The sequence below is a fragment of the Botryllus schlosseri genome, chromosome 11 (genome assembly GCF_051294905.1).
Source record: "Botryllus schlosseri isolate E-star chromosome 11, Bs_hap1, whole genome shotgun sequence".
Lineage (NCBI taxonomy): Eukaryota > Metazoa > Chordata > Ascidiacea > Stolidobranchia > Styelidae > Botryllus > Botryllus schlosseri.
The window spans coordinates 16,021,305-16,039,761 of NC_137246.1; the positions used below are offsets into that span (position 1 = coordinate 16,021,305).

The 18,457-nt window shown below is 40.9% G+C and overlaps 1 protein-coding gene across 1 annotated transcript; it reads left to right on the forward strand.

Moving 5' to 3' along the window:
• The first annotated feature begins 10,695 nt into the window (after window positions 1-10,695).
• Window positions 10,696-15,948, forward strand: LOC145450306 (uncharacterized). The gene is made up of 2 exons (XM_080328818.1): window positions 10,696-15,184; window positions 15,282-15,948. The coding sequence occupies exon 1, from the start codon at window positions 10,791-10,793 to the stop codon at window positions 14,235-14,237; it is 3,447 nt and encodes a 1,148-aa protein (XP_080184944.1). The 5' UTR covers window positions 10,696-10,790; the 3' UTR covers window positions 14,238-15,184; window positions 15,282-15,948.
• The last annotated feature ends 2,509 nt before the right edge of the window (window positions 15,949-18,457 follow it).

An 18,457-nucleotide genomic window follows, 5' to 3' on the forward strand; every position in this document is an offset into this window, starting at 1 on the left:
TTTTTGCTGCAGTCGTGTTCATTCTAATCAAATATTCACATTTGCAGGTGAAAATGGCGCCACCTGGTGAGATCAATGTTGTGCAGTGCTTAAAATAAGTGTTCTAACAAATACTGCGTTTCCATGCACGGCCGATGGGCCCATTTACGAGAGATTCGGCCGACGAACGAGAGAATTTTGTTGCGCATGCACAGATTACACACCCACGTCGGCCGACTCGTCGGCCATCGAGTGGATCCTTCGGCTTAGCCCTTCGGCCATGCTTGCGCTGAGTCTTGGATTAGCGAATTGGTATTCGCTACTTACAATACACTTTTCGTAGCAAATTAACTATGGCTGCACTCCGGACGGATCTAGGACTCCTTGAAAAACCTGGAATTTAATTATGATTGCAATGGAATTTAGTAGTACCGGTACTGCTACGAATTACCCATAGGCTACCGAAATCTTCGCCATCTGATCACATACGCTGCTGCCACAATTCGAGGGTTTGTGTTCTGGTGCATGGGCACAATACAAAATATACCGTTTGACCACTAACTAGCTGAACTTATTCACATTCTCCTTGTAAGCGAATCATCAACAGGACACTGGAAGTTCATGTCTGAATCATGACGACGAAACAGTACCGGTAGACCACTGGACAAGTTACTATTCTGCGCTCGAAATTATTGGACCACGACATTCCATATCTATATCCCCCACATACTAAGATATGCCACCAATTTTCATCTTGTTTCCATTTTATTTTATCTTCTGTTAGTTTTTAGCTCTTGGTTCATCATGACCATTTTACATGTAGGATGGATTTAGGCCTACGTGTTCAAGTTCAAAGCGTGTTGTTTGACTGAATGATCGCTACAAGTCATCTCGGCTCATTCCTACTGAGTCATTTATCGCAATCTTGTGATTATTATGAAATTATTACATAAAGTAAGCCAAAAACGTCATTGCGATCGCTCCGCCCACCTAGTTCGGCCAAGCCACGGTCGGATTCCGCCCGGTCATGGAAACACGGCCGACATGTACAACGCATGCGTCATGGCCTTTCGGCCGACCGTCGGCCGAGCATGGAAACGAAGTAATAGTGTCCTATGGTGTGGAGTAGAGTACACAATCAAATTTCACAGTTCAGTGAAATTGCTCTACGTCACCCTTTCCATTTGGTCAAAGGCAAGTTTACGGCCATTTTTGACCGGCTTGCCGAGCGCTAAATTCGATAAAATGGGTATCAATGGAAAGCTGCTGATGTACTCATTACGAAAATATAATTTTTTTCTGCTCATGGTCCGCTCATCTCGGGTAAACACGCGAGGTGAGGTTGTTTTTCTCATTTATTTTTTATTAGTTGACTGATAACTGACAATATTGGGTAGTTTTTATTGTATGTTGATTAATGAGTGTTCTAGCATGTCTGCCTTCATATACTTAGCTGCTTCACTGATTTAGTACCAGGTAAACAGTCAAGGTGGAGGTTGTGTGTTTTTTCTATTTTTTTTCTATTCATTGACTGATGACTGATAATATTGGGTAGTATTTGTTTTTTAATAGCTGTCTTGGATTGGTTTTCATTTACAGCTATCAATATGTTTAGAATGAGTCGATCAAGGAAATTTAGAGGTCAAGAAGAATCTTTACATTGAAATGATGCATATAGTGGACTCGCCCAAAACCAAAATTAGTCATTCAATGCGACTATATGGCAAAGGTATCTGAGGAAAATGTACCTTGGAACCGTGGCAGTAAAACGTGTAACTGTCAGTACCGAACTGGACAATCGGATATAGTCAGGGCCGTAACAGCACTTCGTCAGCCCCCCCCAAAACTTTGGTCTTGGGCCCCCCATAGAGTTATAGACCGAACTTCTGGGGGGCTTCGCCCCCCGGACCCCCCCTTCGGCGATACACTGTTTACCACTATTCTTCTTAAACTATGGGACTTTGTTTAGTGAATCAGTTTTTGTCGCCTATAAGCGCGCGAAGCGCGGAAAATTTATGATTTCATCAGTCAGTATGATCGGGAATTGCGTATTTGTTATCAATTTTTATCTTCTCTCTGCTGACGTAATCAGATTTGCCGGTAGAGCTGAGTGAGGTGTGTTTGAAAAGGTAGGACCACTCAATAATAATTAAACAGCACCTCGTCAGGCACCCATTACGTTGTTCGCGTTTGTCACGAAAATATCTGTACTGTATTGTGAGCCGAGCGATAGCGAGGCGCGAAAATTTTCGATAATTTATGATAAAATCGGTCAATCAGATCGGTGATTGCATATATATTATGCTATCAATTTATTGTCCTCTCTACTCACTTAATTAGATTTACCGGTTGAGCTGAGTGAAGTGTCTTGAAAACGAGAGAGCGCGTAAATATTGATTAAACATCTTCGGGCGGGCGGACCCGTTGATATGACTTCGTTATGGTGTTATTTCATGACTTCCAGTCTGCTATATCAAAAAATATAGAATCGCCCAAACGTAGGCTTCTAAACTAAGAGACGCACACGATTTCAAATTGGTATTTCTTCACTGGCATAAAATTTTCCCCAGCGGGATGGTAATTGTCTCGTGAGGTTCAGATTGCAAAGACAGGAACATTCGGCGCCAGTCATTCAGGAGCCTATGTACAATTAAACCTATATGTATTTTGTATAGCCTATGTAACGAAGTTTTCGGTCTGCATAAGGGCATAGACCTTTTCGGCCAAGCTTTTCTCGCTACCGATCGTTCTGGCACACTTCTTGGAGTCGCATGTTATATGGCCAAAAACTTGATTGTATGTCTTGGTGGGCCGTGGCGCGGCAATGGTCCAATATCTAATAATATAGAAAAATGGCTGCTTGAATTCGCGCGCAGCGCGAACAAATTTTGAAAAATTTGCATAAATTTTCAAAAATAACGCTATGATTTATGCTAATTCACGAAATAATTTTGGGCCCCCTTCGAGCTCGGCCCCCCCCCCAATTGGGGGGTTTGGGGTGCGGCAGTTACGGTGCTGGATATAGTGGGTTCTTGAGTTTTCTTGAAAGCCTAAACTTACCATAGAACAATAGGGGTATTCAAAAATGACATTTTTGATCGTACTGGCTACTTGATAAAATTGTTAGGTTACCTAATTTAAGCCCACGCACCAAATTTGGCTCAATTCCGGCCAGTAGCCGCATTGCTACAGGAGAAGATAGTTTCGATTTATTATCTAAGTTTCGATTTATTATCTAAAAATAAATAACAAAAAATTTGAAAATTTTATGTCCACCCCCTGAAAGTGTTGGGTTGTCTATAAACACGATGTTCACCAAATTTGGTTCAATTCCAACCAGTGGAAGCGGAGTTATTGCCGTCAAAAAATTTGGATTATGAATAACGGTGACGTACGATTTGAGAAAAAAGTTATTTCTGAATACTCCTAGTGAACACTGACACAAGTATTGAACTGGTTTTGAAGGAAAAAAGAAGGAAAGACTGCATCTCAACGCTCTTCCGCTGTCAAAAAGCGAAAAATTCAAAGAGTTCGAGAGTCCTTAGACACATCTAACTTTGTGCCTGGCGGCTATTATTGCTCAGGTTGTGTTATATATGTTTCACTGTGTGATGAAAATCAACTAATGTGACCATTAATGACATGAGCAGAGTTCATATCGTTGTTTTTCGAAGTTATTGTGGTTGTACTTTTTTAAACGCGTTCTCAAAATATACTTTTTCTGCACAAAAATTGTATCTGTTCCGCACCCGCTCATCTGATTCATATGAGATTTTGCACGAATGATGGTTAGTTTATATAAAATAAAATAAAAAAGTTGTGAAGCGTTTCCTCAAAATTTCGTCCACAGAGACTTTTATAGGGGAAATATTTTTTTTTAAATCATCAAAATGTAGGGTTCGCTGACAAAAATGTCAATACTTTTGTTAGGAAACCTGTTATGTTCTAGATCTTGTTTGAACAATAACTCAATGCGACGAGGTTGCAATAAGAAATCAGTATATTGTACAGCAGTATGACTTTAAGACAGGCGACACGATCCAGAGTTCAGGTAAACGGAAAGACCACGAGACAACAGAATACAGGGTATAAATACAACGCAAGGCACACGAGGAAATAATGATTGGCGCTAATTACTAGTCCTATACAAAATAGAGTGAAACGATACCAACGTAAATACACGAACATAACAGTCCTCCCCTGTAAGTTAAAGGGTACAAGGGGATTCACGTCGGCCGATAGAAATCTGTTTGTTTTCTATTTCTAACGGGGTAACGTCTACCCGACGTACGAGCAAGACTAGCTGCAGGATCTTGTGCCCTGTTCCTGACCAATGGTTGCTCAGCTTGGGACTGTTGAGGCTGAGCAACTTCCTGTGTGGCTGTATTATTATGGCCAGCTGAAATCAAGCGTGGTTGGAGTTGGTTTTTGTGCCTTCTCCAATACCCATGATCTGTTTTTATGATGTACACAACACGCCCCAGTATTTCCGTCACCACGCCAGCAACCCACTTTGGTCCGCTTCGGTAACTGCGAGCGTAATCCGCGGAACCAATCTCGAAATGAGTGACTGATTGTCCAGGCGTAACGGGTTTCGATTTGTCGAAGGGCGAGCACAAACTTAACAAATTGCGCGGCTGCCGACCATGTAAAATCTCAGCAGGCGTTTTCCAGTCTATGCCCGGGTGCGGTGCACATCGGTAAGTAGCGAGAAGTGTTTGGAGCGCGAAGTTGAGATCTTTTCCCCCGTCGCAATTTTTTATCAATCCAGCTTTTAGAGTCTGGACGAAACGCTCCGCTTCCCCGTTCGAGGCAGGGTGAAAAGAAGGTGATACGATGTGGCTGATTGCCAAATTAGAACAAAACGTATCGAATTCATTCGATGTGAATTGCGGTCCGCCATCCGTGACGATTGTTATGGGCAAGCCTTCGATAGAGAAGACTTCCCTCAAAGCGTTGACCACACACAAGGTTGTGGTAGAACCGACATTCATTACTTTAACGAAAGGATATTTCGAATGCGCATCGACGATGACAAGAAACATTTTATTGTTTATTGGACCTGCGAAGTCCAAGTGAATTCGATCAAAGCTTTCAGAAGTTTTGGGCCATTCGCGATACTGACGATCAAGCGCTTTCATTACTTTGCGGCAAGCGTCGCAACTCTTCACGAGATTTTCAATGTCGCGATTAATGGAAGGCCATCATCATCATCATTGGTTTATTAGCAATTTTATCAGTTCAATACACCACAAAAAATGCGATACAATGAATAGACAGGAAGATGTCGAAGCGACTTGGATTTGTCAATGGAATCGGACACCCACCTTGGCCTAGGCGTAGTAAAGAGGAGGCATGCACACTGAATGAAAGTAAAGAATACAGTATAGAAAAAGAAAGCGACATCTGCCATCTGCTTCATTTTCGCGATACCCCAATGTCCTTCGTGTAACAATGATAAGACTCGCGAGCGAAGTGACTGCGGAATTACTACGCGCTGAAAACCATCAATGTTGAGCATGACTATGTCTTCGTGCTGAGAAAGCGAATGTTTGCGAGTCGAAAACCAAGAAAAATCATCAATGTGCGTCTTTGGATTCCAATTACCATGAGTGACAGATAATTTTACTAGTTTCATGGTTTTGTCCTTCAGCGTCGCGTCGCGAATTTCATTGCGAGTTAACGGTAAGCCATCGAATGCCATGTTAATAGCGTGAACGATCTCCGCGTTTTCACGAATTTCCAGTTCGTCAAACTCAGGGTCTGGACCCTTTGGTAGGCGAGATAAACCGTCGGCGTTTCCGTGCTGATTTGTCGGTTTATAGCGAATATCGTATTGGTAAGCCATGAGCGTTAGTGCCCATCGCTGTAAGCGTTGCGCTGTAATCACGGGAATTTTCTTGTCCGGCGAGAAAATAGCTAAAAGCGGTTTGTGGTCCGTCACGAGCGTAAATTTTCTACCATACAAGAATTGACGAAATTTAGTGACTCCGTAAATGATTGACAGAGCTTCCTTCTCGATTTGAGAGTAGGATTTTCGCGAATCGGAAAGTGTTTTCGATGCGTGCGCGATCGGTCTCTCTTCGCCATTGTGCTCGATTGAGAGGACAGCGCCGATTCCGAATTGAGAAGCATCAGTTGACAAAATGAGCTGCTTGTGTACATCATAATGAGCTAACTGCGTAGCGTCGATTACGTCGTTTTTGAGAATGCGAAAAGCTGCATCACAGTCCGCATTCCAAATGAATTCCGCGTCTTTTTGCAGAAGACGGTACAAGGCAGCGGCTTTATTCGTGAAATTAGGAATAAACGCGCGATAATAATTGACTTTGCCCAGGAATGCCTGTAGCTGGCGAACATCCTGAGGTTTAGGCAACTGTTTGATTGCTTCAACGGATTTGTGAGACGGGCGTTTGCCGTCCTTGTCGATTATGTGACCGAGGTACTCGATACTACTTTTGAAAAATTCACATTTAGCGAAGTTGACGGTGAAACCGTATTCGGTGAGGCGCTCAAAGAGTAGCGATAAGTTGCGAAAATGATCGCGTTCATCAATGCCAGTAACAATTATGTCATCGATAAAACTAGCAACACCGGGTAAGCCGGCGATCATGGCATCAATACAGCGTTGGAAATTTGCGGGACTAGATGCGACTCCGAAACACATGCGTCAGTAGTATATAGGATCGGTCGTGAGCGGCCATTGGGGCTTATGGACGGGGTGGCATGGTGCCGAGAAACCGGGGGTGGCATGGTGACCCTTATGTCTTTTGGCGGGGGTGGCATGGTGCCATTGTGTCTTATGACGGGGGTGGCATGGTTACCTTTTCGGGTATAGGCTGCGGCGGTATGGTACCGTGAAAACTCGTGGTGGCGTGCTAATGTTTTTTGGTATACGTGCGGCGACATGCTAACGACGATAAATGTGTCTGTCATGTATTCTTACGGGATCTGTGATGAGTCGCCATGTGTTCTTATGGTGGGGGTGGTGATTCGTACTTTCAGGCATCTCTCGCGTGGTGTTGAATAGTCACCAACAATAACCGCACAAACGGAAACGCGGCTTGCAAGAGGATTAAGCAGTGCGTGCGACCTATATTTCGAATGACCTGCGTGCGGAATTGTTTCACGGCCAACCGCGCACTATCGTATCGATTATTACACTAATCCAGTCAGCACTATTACATTCAGGAGTATTCAGTATTCAGCAGTGACACAAAAAGCAACCAGCAAATAACCACACTCGTAAATTAACACTTCAAAAAGTGTAAAATAGATTGCAAATCCCGCGATCGCTAACAAGATAATGTCTCGGGCATAACCATTTTAGTGACTTGGTGGTAAAGACATACCGATCGCTCACAAGGTAATATTTCGGTAATTAGTTTGTCCCAGAACCGTCGCAGACGGTGATTCGAAACCCAACAATTTGACACTTTCTGGTGGTCGCTATATGTTTTGACACTTCGAACAGTGGCTGACTTTAGTTGCGCGATAAGAATTATGAGAATATTCAACCAATGTATCAATTTGCCAACTCGAAATGAAACTTACTACACAAACCAAGTTGATTCGTATCTGAATGTGTTAATTCGGTACAATTCTAATTATTTTGAGAAATCTTTTCGTGATCTTTTGATTCGACCATAACCCGAATATTACTGACGCCGACTTTCAGCTACATCGAATTATTCGCACATTCCACGCCGCTGTTTTCACACTTATAGAATCAATACCAACTATAATTCTACAAGAATCAAGAATCACAAGTATGTGTATTATACAGTTATTGTCTTTATTAACTTGAAATCAAACTCTTAACAAAAACACACATCTTATCACTCGTCAACTCTATCATGAAAATCCTCGAGTCCTTATCATCAAAAATGTTATAGCGCGGCGGCGGAATCTATTCGCGGGGTGTACTAAAGTTAAATCCAGATAATCCAAAATGAAATATTTGGACTTTGACATAATCTGAATTGAAATAGATTGACAAACATGACTACCAACTTTTGCAAAACCCCGCGAGCACTGACAAGATAATGTCTCGGACATACCCATCTTTCACGACTTGGTGTCATAGCCATACCGATCGCTCACGCGGTGAAATTTTAGTAATCAGTTTGTCACAGAACTAGATTTCACTGGTAAGATTTAATAAATACCGACTATCAGAACCATCAGTGTGGGTAACTTGAATAGCAACAAATTGTCACTTATTTCCGACGGGGAAATTCACTAAACCACAGTACATTGTGCGATTTTGAAAAAACAGATGTTTGCGCTTGCGTTTTGATATGTGCGATCCACTAACTACATCCGTTTTGCGAACACGGCTTGTTGTGAGGATTAAGCAGTGCGTGCGACCTATATTTCGAATGACCTGCGCGCTGAATTTTTTCCTGTGCAGCTGTTTCGTGCTACAGTATACTGAACTATCGTATCGATTATTACACTAATCCAGTCAGTGCTATTACATCCAGGAGTATTCAGTATTCAGCAGCAACGCGAAAAGAGCGATCTATATTCAGTATTCAGGGGGCGACACCAAAATATGCATAAAACATTGTGTATTGAGAAACAGTAGACACATATACATATCATTCTTGTAGCTCTAGAATTCGGGTTAACTGGTCAATCTGCGACCACAAACGGTTAGTTGCTCGGTTTAGAAGTCGGATAAATCGTCTGAACAAGCTCGGTCTGAAATAATCCTTGGTGGAATTCTGTAAAATGGAATCACAGTGATAGTTTATGATTGTGTAGTTTGAAATTCGCCATACCCAATCATTTGTCAGCGAGATAAAGTGTGTATTCAAGAATTTCGATGTCGAATCTGTGTACGCCGAGATAGTGTGAACATCACTTTTCATAGCTGCGACCGCTATAATGCACATTACACCATTCCAGTCCACGCCGTATCCCAGAATCGAGTTGTTTAGTGACGTGAAATCACATTTTTCGATGCTCACAGCAATTTGATCCGATATGTAGACATCAACGATGTCGTGAACCAACTGTTCTATTTCTCCCAAAGCGGGTACATGTAGATTGTGATGGTGACGCAAGTAATTTTCTATAATCATTCGGGTATGAGTTGAGTCCATATTGGGTGGTTATTGCAAAAACTGTAAAATAATTCCTGGTGATTAAGTGATCATGCATTTTGGAATTTGGAAATAAGGTTGTTATAATAAACAGAGTAACACGACGTCGAAAAGGAAGAAGGTGGTGGTAGGAAGTCGTTTTTTTTTAATAAATAGGTGGTCATTCAGCTGGTAAATCCCACTTGCTTATTCTGAACATCAACCGGCAATCAGTATACCTCGATTTAGTGTTGATCATGGCTCAGGCTCAGTTGAACAGATTTAATAACCTCGGGAATGAAGTGATTTCTTTTGAGCAGCGATTTGAAGAGGATGCGGGTTTTTTGGAAGGTCTCCTACCCGAAGACCTCCTTGCTCCAACGATAGAGGTCGTTGAGTGTGATTCCACAGTTGAAAACCAACCACCTCACCGCGACATCACACTACAGGCATGGTTGGAATCAGGAGTCGCAGTTGACAAACCGACAACCTCGGCTTCGAGCTTAACCCTTCAGGATGAGCCGACGACTTCAGTTGTGTTACCGATTGAGAAACAGCCAACTCCTCGTAAGCCTTTTCCAAAATCTAGAATTCGATCCGCGGCGCCGAGTGAAAAACCGACGAACTCTCGAAGGATATTTTCTGATCTATCAAAACCACAGACCCAGACCGAGAAACCATCAAACTCTAGAAAGCGAGGTGTACCCGCGACCTCACCACAAACCAGTCCACCTCCATGTAAAAAGATACGCCTCTCTAAATCGAAACAAAAACTCGTAAAAGGGGGTGGAGATAGAAAACAGTCGAGGGTGAGACGACAGGAAGAGAAAATATGTCTGTACACTGCCAATAAAATTCGAGATCATCTCAAGACTCTTGATGCGATCAGACCACACCTAGGGATTATTCTAGGTTTCATTGATTCCCTTACGGAAAAGAAGAAGCCTTCCATCCGGAAAATCCTTGTTGAAATAAAAAAACTATTGGCATCGGCTATTGAACGCAGTGATTTTGAACAGATTCAGAATCAATTGAACGATGCAACTGAACAATACCTGAACCAACTCTTACCAATTAGAAATACCTTGAAATATGATTTGTGATTCAGTGTATTGCCTTGATTTTTTGCATGTAAATGTTCATGTGTTTGTGTTTGAAATTACAGATAATAGGCTTACAAACGATCTGAAATCGTGAACACTAGATTAATCCTGAAGCAGTCAAATCGGTCTTCTCCACCTGATCGTTGTGGCGAGACGAGGCGAAATCTGCACTCGTGGATATATTATCAATACACGTGTAAGTATACAGTGATCTTATTCAAAACTAAAGTTTGTGCTAACCTGATGTTTTTTGTTTCGTCGAAGCAGATACAGTCAAGTACAATCTCGGGTCATATTGCATCGGTAAGCTCTGTTTTACTACCACAATGTGGTGAATATAATTTAAGGAGGGTTGTTTCTTTGTTTACCAGATGAAAAGTAATCAAGATTTCAAAGAAAAAGATAAGTAGGTATTACTATCTCGTTAATTAGCAGGAGTGTGAAATTAAAATCGAATACAATGTTACAGATGAGTCGACGACGGGTAAATCACGAGGACGAGAATGCGCCACCAGAGATCGACGACCAACAGCAAGAAATTACATCTCAGAACTATCACGCGGTGAAATCGTATGTAGTGAACAGTAGCCGTGTGTATAAAATTCGCGACTTGAACAGTATGTGGGTAGGTGTTTTCCAAGATACCCAATCGATATGTCTGATCAACCCGCAGTTATATGAATATCCTACCGACGGCATGTTGATTGGTTGTGCTGGTATTAAACTACCGACATGGCTTACAAAATCAAAATGCGTCATGACAATGTTGCGTCGAAAAAACGGTACGAGACACAAGGACAATCTGTGCGCTTTTCGCTGTATCGCCAACTCACTAGGTAAAGATACAAAAGCAATGGCTCAACAGTTCACTTCGGTGTATGGCGTCAATGTAGAATCTGGTGTGACTCTCGACATGCTGGATGATATCGAGGACTTGTTTAATGTGGCCATATTTGTATACACCAAGACCGAGGGTAAAGCTGTCGCTCTCCGTCGTAGTACGTTTGAAGGGAAACCTGTTTTCTTACATTTAGAAGATCGACATTTTTGTGTCATTACCGATATGAGGCGATATATGGAGAGCTATCGATGTGATGTTTGTCAAAGATTTTTTTATGAGCAGTATGAATTGACCAGACACAAATGTACAACAGAACCGGTTGAAGTGTTTCCCGGTGGGGTGTATACACCTCCTCTGAACATATTTGAAAAACTTGATTTAGAAGGGGTGTTCGTTCCTCACCAGCTTCGTTATTTCAAATACCGTATCGCGTTTGATATAGAGAGCATGTTTGAGAAGTGTGAGATTCCAGATTCCTCCAAAACTACATGGGAGTGCAAACATATTCCCATTTCCGTTAGCATATCTTCTAATGTGGAAGGGTTCTTGGAACCGTATGTAATTGTCTCGAACGGCGACCCAAACGACTTGTGTGCGGAAATGGTTGATCATTTTCATGATATTCAAAGTGAGTCATTTAGGTTGTTACAGATGGAATATCAACACTACTTGGACATACTCGAAACTAAAATTACCGAAATGAAAGCACTCGATCCTTCCGAGAAAAAAATACCACTTGAACGTTTACAAGAGGAGTTCATGCGATATTTAAAACAAATCCCTGTTTTATCGTTCAATGGCGGTCGGTATGACTTGAACTGTCTCAAAGAGTACTTGATGGGTTTACTCGTTGATGAAAATCTGAGTGTATTGAAGCGGGGTAACAACTTCCTCTCTTTGACAACCAACAGACTTAAATTTTTGGATATTGTGAATTACTTGGCACCCGGGTTCTCGTACGATGCTTATTTGAAAGCCTTCAAATGTAGCGCCGCTAAAGGTCATTTTCCGTATGAGTTTCTGACTAGTTTGGAAAAGTTGGATTATACTAGTCTACCTAGCCACGATGAGTTTTACAGCTCGCTAAAAGGTCGTAATATATCCACAGCCGAATATGAAAACTGTTTGAAGGTTTGGAACGACAACAAAATGACGTCTTTACGTGATTATCTCAAATGGTACAACGCAATCGATACTCATTACTTCATTGAGGGGTTAGAAAAACAATTTCAATCTTTCAAAAGTCAATTCAGTGTGGATATATTCAAAGAAGCTGTCTCCCTACCCGGGGTTGTATCGAGGCATCTTTTCAATAGCATCCCGCGTGATTTCACCTTGTTCAATGATAAACACCAAGACCTGGTTTCGCTATTCAGAGACAATTTAGTGGGTGGACCGTCAGTCATTTTTCATCGATATCAAAAACAGGGTGAAACTCGAATCAAAGAATTTTTTTATAAGGAAAACGCTCAGATTACCCAACATGTAACAGGGCTGGACAGCAATTCGTTATACCTTTTTGCTTTGAGTGAACCTAGTCCAACCGGTTTCCCGGTGCATTGGCAACCACTCGATGCTGAGTGTACTAAATTCAAACCGGTGAAGACCGCACCGAAATGGGGGGAGACTGCAGCTCAATGGCTAAACTGGTATTCGTATACCCACAATGTACATGTCCACCATGCTTTTAATGGACCTGAAATCCGCGTAGGAGCCCGTAATTATCCTGTTGATGGGTTCTATCGTAATTCTGCTGGTCAAGGGGTAATCTTGTCTTTTCTTGGATGTCATTTCCATGCACATCAGTGCAGATTTGGCTGTGATGATTTGGAACGTCGAGAACGGACTAAACGTGTTCATGATTATTACAAAAGCCTCAATTACCAAGTCATATGTAAATGGGAATGCGACTGGCGCACGGAGAAACAGGAAAATCCTGATATTGTGCGATATCTTAATGGTATTCAACCACAATTGACTCGAACCAAGTCTGTCACCGCGCAAAAATTGATGGAGATGGTAATGACTGGTACATTCTTCGGATGTTTATCAGTTGATATTTTTACGCCAAAACATTTACAAAGGAAGTTTGTTGAACTATGTCCGATATTCAAAAATACGATGGTGTCTCGCGAGCATTTGACAGGTCACATGAAACAGTTTGCCATTGATCGTAAATTACTCACCAAACCCACGCGCATGTTGGTTGCTTCATACTGGGGCAAGAAAATCTTGTTGACCTCCGACTTGATCAAGTGGTATGTAGAGCACGGGTTGATTATATCCAAAATCCATGAGGCGGTCGAATTCACAAAAAAGACCTGTTTTGACAACTTTGCGAAAAATGTCTCAGATTGTCGACGAGCTGGGGACCGCGACCCTAGCCTAGAGATCATTGCCCTGACACAAAAATTAGCCGGAAATAGCAGCTATGGCCGCGTCTTGATGAACCCACGTAAATTCAAACGAACCTCCTACTGTGATAAAAGCGAATTGGGTGTCAATGTGAAGGATCGTTTTTTTGTGAAATGTGACGAATTGAACGCCGATCTATTTGAAATAACGAAGCGACCTAAAACGATCAAGTGGGGTAACTGTATTCAAGTGGGATTCTGGGTGTATAACAATGCTAAGCTCAAGATGCTCTCGTTTTTTTATGACTGCTTGTGTAAATATTTCCGTGACGAGTGCTTCATGCTATTAATGATGGACACAGACTCCCTCTATCTTTCGCATTCAGCCTCATTCGATGATATTCTTATCCCCGAGAAAAGGGATGAATTTTATCTTGAATACGAGAAATGGTTTCCACGCTATTTTTGTGACGAACACCGAGCTGAGTTTTTGACTGATCCGGTTTCTTTTGATCGCTCGAGGCAGTGTTGCAAAGACACGTATGCGTATTACCTTCGTCAACCGGGTTTGATGAAAGTGGAGTATGAAGGTGGTACATCTTTCTGTGGTCTCCAATCCAAAAATTACTTTTGTGATGGTCCAAAGAAAAAATTGGCTTCCAAAGGTCTCCAGAAATCCAACCCAGTCGATTTCGAAACTTTTCTGGGTGTCTTGACATCTAGGCAATCTGTCGGGGGAGTGAACAAGGGGTTTCGGTGCAGAGATAGGGGTGTCTATACGTACAAACAACAGCGTAAAACATTTTCGTATTTCTATGCCAAACGTCGAGTGCTCGAGGATGGTGTGTCAACCCTACCATTGAATGTGTAATACCATTGTGACGTAATTGTATATTTTGTGTGCTATTGTATTTTATCTGTGTGTCTGCTATTATTATGATTTACTTGTACTTTTTATGTGCTAATGTGTCATTTGTTTTTCCAGATGGATAACGCTATTTCATATATCGAGTCAGTAATGTCAGAATTAGATTTAAATAGTTTGCACAAAGAGACGCTTGAACTGGAGCAGGAATTAACACAGCTCTCGATTCACGGTACCGACGACAACTCACAAGATCGCACGATACCCGATCGATCCAAGGCGCGCCGGCAGGAACTAGACGAGAAATGGATCCGCGTCCGAAGTGTCTGCATAGAAGCGCTACTTCAACTACAATTTCCTGATCGAAAGACGCCGAGTGATAACCACATCCTATTCAACAGAGCAAAGCTGACAAATTATGTGGTCTTGGGAAAAAATTGTTCGTGGATACCGCTTTTCGGTTACGAAGAGAGACAAGCCTACTTGAGAACTCGCAAGCGACATCGAAAATTCCAATTTTTCCTTGATCAACATCGAGTTGCAAACAGTTTGAAACGAACTCGTTCTGACTCTGAAAGTAGCGATGCTACAACCGATGATTTTTGCAAACATGATTCCCTTGGTCATTGTGAACATAATCTTGTGGTGAACACTGATAGTTTTAGGTGAAACTTTGTTTACAATCTGTGGGTGTTTTCGGAATGTCAACTTGTAACTAAAACGTTTTAGTAATAATATTTCCTGAAATCTGTGTCTTGTTTTACAGATGGCTAGTGATTACATAATATCTGTTCTGGAACAAGCAGGCCTGACTCGGTTACACGAAAAGACACTTGTACAACGCCGCGATCATGTACACTTCGTGGAGCTGTATATGAATCGAGAGATATCGCATGAATTATACGAACAACGCGTTTCGAGACAACATAAAGATTTAAAAGAGTGTTCCAAGGGTGAGGTCTATAGTTGTTATAGTAACACTGTTAGAGTTTAAAGCGCTATGAATCCTCTCGTGTTATGAATCCTCTTATGTGATTTATTATTTTACAGATTGGGATCAGCTGCTTGACGACTTAAATAAAGCGTTCGTGACACTACAACTCCCAATGACGAAATTACGAGGAACAGATGAAGATTTCATAACCCGCGGAAAATTGTTAAATCGAACTCTACTGGGATTATATATTCCACTAGAACAAGATGACTACAACAGTGGATATTCCCAACCTTGTTGATATATAAACACATACACTTTATCGAGTTTTCAATAAATAACAAATGACGGAATTGATCCAACCATTCACGTGTATGTATAATCTGTATAGTGTGAGCAAGGAAATTAATCACAAGTAACCGAGAATCGCGCGCACGATGGGTAGCATGCGTTCCTACATTTTCCGAAGATTGTTATCCGTGAATCAATCAGTTAACAAAGTCGCAGGATTACAACTTTAGACGGATTGATTCTGGAAAATCTAAAGCACGAACCGGGACATCGCAGTCATATCGAGATAGCGCATTGTTATTGTGTGTGTGTGTGTGTGTGTGTGTGTGTGTGTGTGTGTGTGTGTGTGTGTGTGTGTGTGGCTAACCGTCGATTTTGATGGGATGCACCAGAACAAGTGAGTATGCGATTACACAAATGTATCGGAGTCGTTGTTGGTGTATATTTTGTCACTGTCCGTTGTAACAATATACAAAAATATCAAATTGACCGGTGTGGTTGTCAGTTTTCAAAACGAAAATGGTATTGTTACTCTAGGTAAAAGTATTTTTCCAAGTGAAAAAGGTTTGTTACCCAGAGAAAAAATATATTTCCAAGTGAAAAAGGTTTGTTACCCAGAGAAAAAATATATTTCCAAGTGAAAAAGGTTTGTTACCCAGAGAAAAAATATATTTCCAAGTGAAAAAGGTTTGTTACCCAGAGAAAAAATATATTTCCAAGTGAAAAAGGTTTGTTACACTGGGTAAACGATAAATCGCCAAAGGACAATGGTATTTTAGTCAGGTAACGGTTGACCTCCAAGTGAAAATGATAATTTTACACAGGTAAACATCAGTTGTCCAAACCAGTATGATATTTTGACTTGGGTAGGTATCTTGTGTTCAACGCTGGTAGTGTGATTGGTCTTGTTAAACTTAGTTGTCGAGTTGTGCAATATACTTTTCGTGGGTATACAGTTACGAAGGGGTGGAAAATGAAATTGCTATTATGATCGTCAGAAGATTGTTGTATGTTGATTTGATTTGTCGGAGTAGCAACCCTATCATTCGCATACGACAAGCAAAATCATTACCGCGAATACATGTAACTGGTTCGCTCGGTCTCGACCAATGCAAAATAGATGATTCGTTTTTTGAAACCGTAGCGAAGACAACATGTAAATCGATGTGATAGACTTCTACCCCCTTACATTCAGTCGTGTCGTGTCCATTTTAATACGGAGCCCACAGGTATGACATGCACACACTAACGCCGTGAACAGAAATCGATGATTTTGATTAATAAAAATATTTCTTGACTACATCGGAATGTCTATGTTGTAGAAAGTAAATACTTTTATGGAGTCGTGTGTTTAATGAAAGCGATTGGTTACAAGTATGTGTTGGGAAAAGAAAATTTATTTTTCTGTATGTGACGAAATGAAAATAGATTCGTGGTTTTAATTGAATTGTGACTGTGTTGTTTTAATGTACGTTTCAACAGGTAGACTTGACACTGAACAACAATTCACCTCACAAAAAAATGTTTGTTGTATGATTTGTCACTGGTGCGCAAAGGGTTAGGAATATTTTTGTATGATAATATCTTCTAGCTGTTTTGTTGTGAGGGCAATCATGTGATGACTCAGCACTTTTCGTTAGCAAAGTAGATTGATCTATGTGAAAGATGTAAGGACCGTGACTAGAAAACATATGTACTTTCTTGTTGGAGTAGCTGATTTACTGCTATGGTATTGACATAACCCTCTGGAAGTGAGTATGCTTTTCTTTCACGAAAGTTTACGTGGCTCCGTTGTAATAAATTTGTGTTAACTAAACTCGGATGGATACCACAATTGTGCTGGACTTACACATGGTATTCGCATACTGTACACATACAAACTTTTGTGTAAACAACTCTGATGTTTCTGTTAGTACTAGTTCTGTATTGAACTATTTGATTATTAAGATACATGAACAATCATTCAGACAATAAAGTTCTTGTGACATCGAAACAGTTTGAAAGCGGTGTCAATCATTGTACAGGTTCGTAGCATGAGCGAATATTTTCGTGTGTCATGAATATCTTTCTTATACACTTAGTATGAAATGAGATAATAATTAGTGTCCTACAAAAGTAAAACATGTTGTGTTTGATTGCATACTTTTTATCGTTGTTCGTTGTGGTTTTGAAAGATGGATGAGTTTACATTTAAATATAGTAAGCAGAACAACTCAAGTAATAAATTTTACTCGTTTGAAAATCGACTCGTTTGAAAATACCGATCAATGGAGTAGCAATATCAATATGGGTGGTATATTATTTTTCGCGATATGCACCAACCTTCTAAGTATAACTTTTCAAAAATTTATCATGTCATAGAAAAGTTGGTTTTTATGAAATCGAAACAAATATACTTCGATTATCACGACAAAGGAATTGAGATCAACGCAGTATTTCGAAATGGTATGTTCTGCAATCGCTAAATATCAAACTGTGCATACAACTCGGTTAGGTAAACGACCCAGTTACAAGTCGGATGTATTCTTGATGTACAGATGGCAGTCTGATGATGTAAAGCTCAACCACTCTAGCAATTCGAAACAATTGTACTTCGATTATTATGATGATGGAAATTACGATCAACGGAGTATTTCGAAGTGACTGTGTATCGTTCGGTATGTTCACCAATCGCTCAATGTCGGTTAATTAAACGATACAAATGACAGCTTGATGATGGCAAAGCTCAACCACGGAAATGTGTTCATTGCAAAGTATTTGACACAAACAAAATATCGAATGGAGACCATCACATTGGTTTCATTTCGAGTGAGTGAAAATTGTTTTCTGTTGGCCAGGTAGGACACATTTGACAAACATCGTGCACATTGTATCTTCGTGATGGTAACGACTTTCAGCGGCTTGGTTTCATGTCGGCAATTATTATTTGAGGGTTCAAGAATGATTTCAATCAATACTAGAAATGAACAACAATGCAAAACACGTTTAGCAAATAACAGTG

Coding starts and splice junctions, on each gene's coding strand:
- LOC145450306 (XM_080328818.1), top strand. CDS start 10,791: ATGTGGGTAGGTGTTTTCCAAGATACCCAATCGATATGTCTGATCAAC.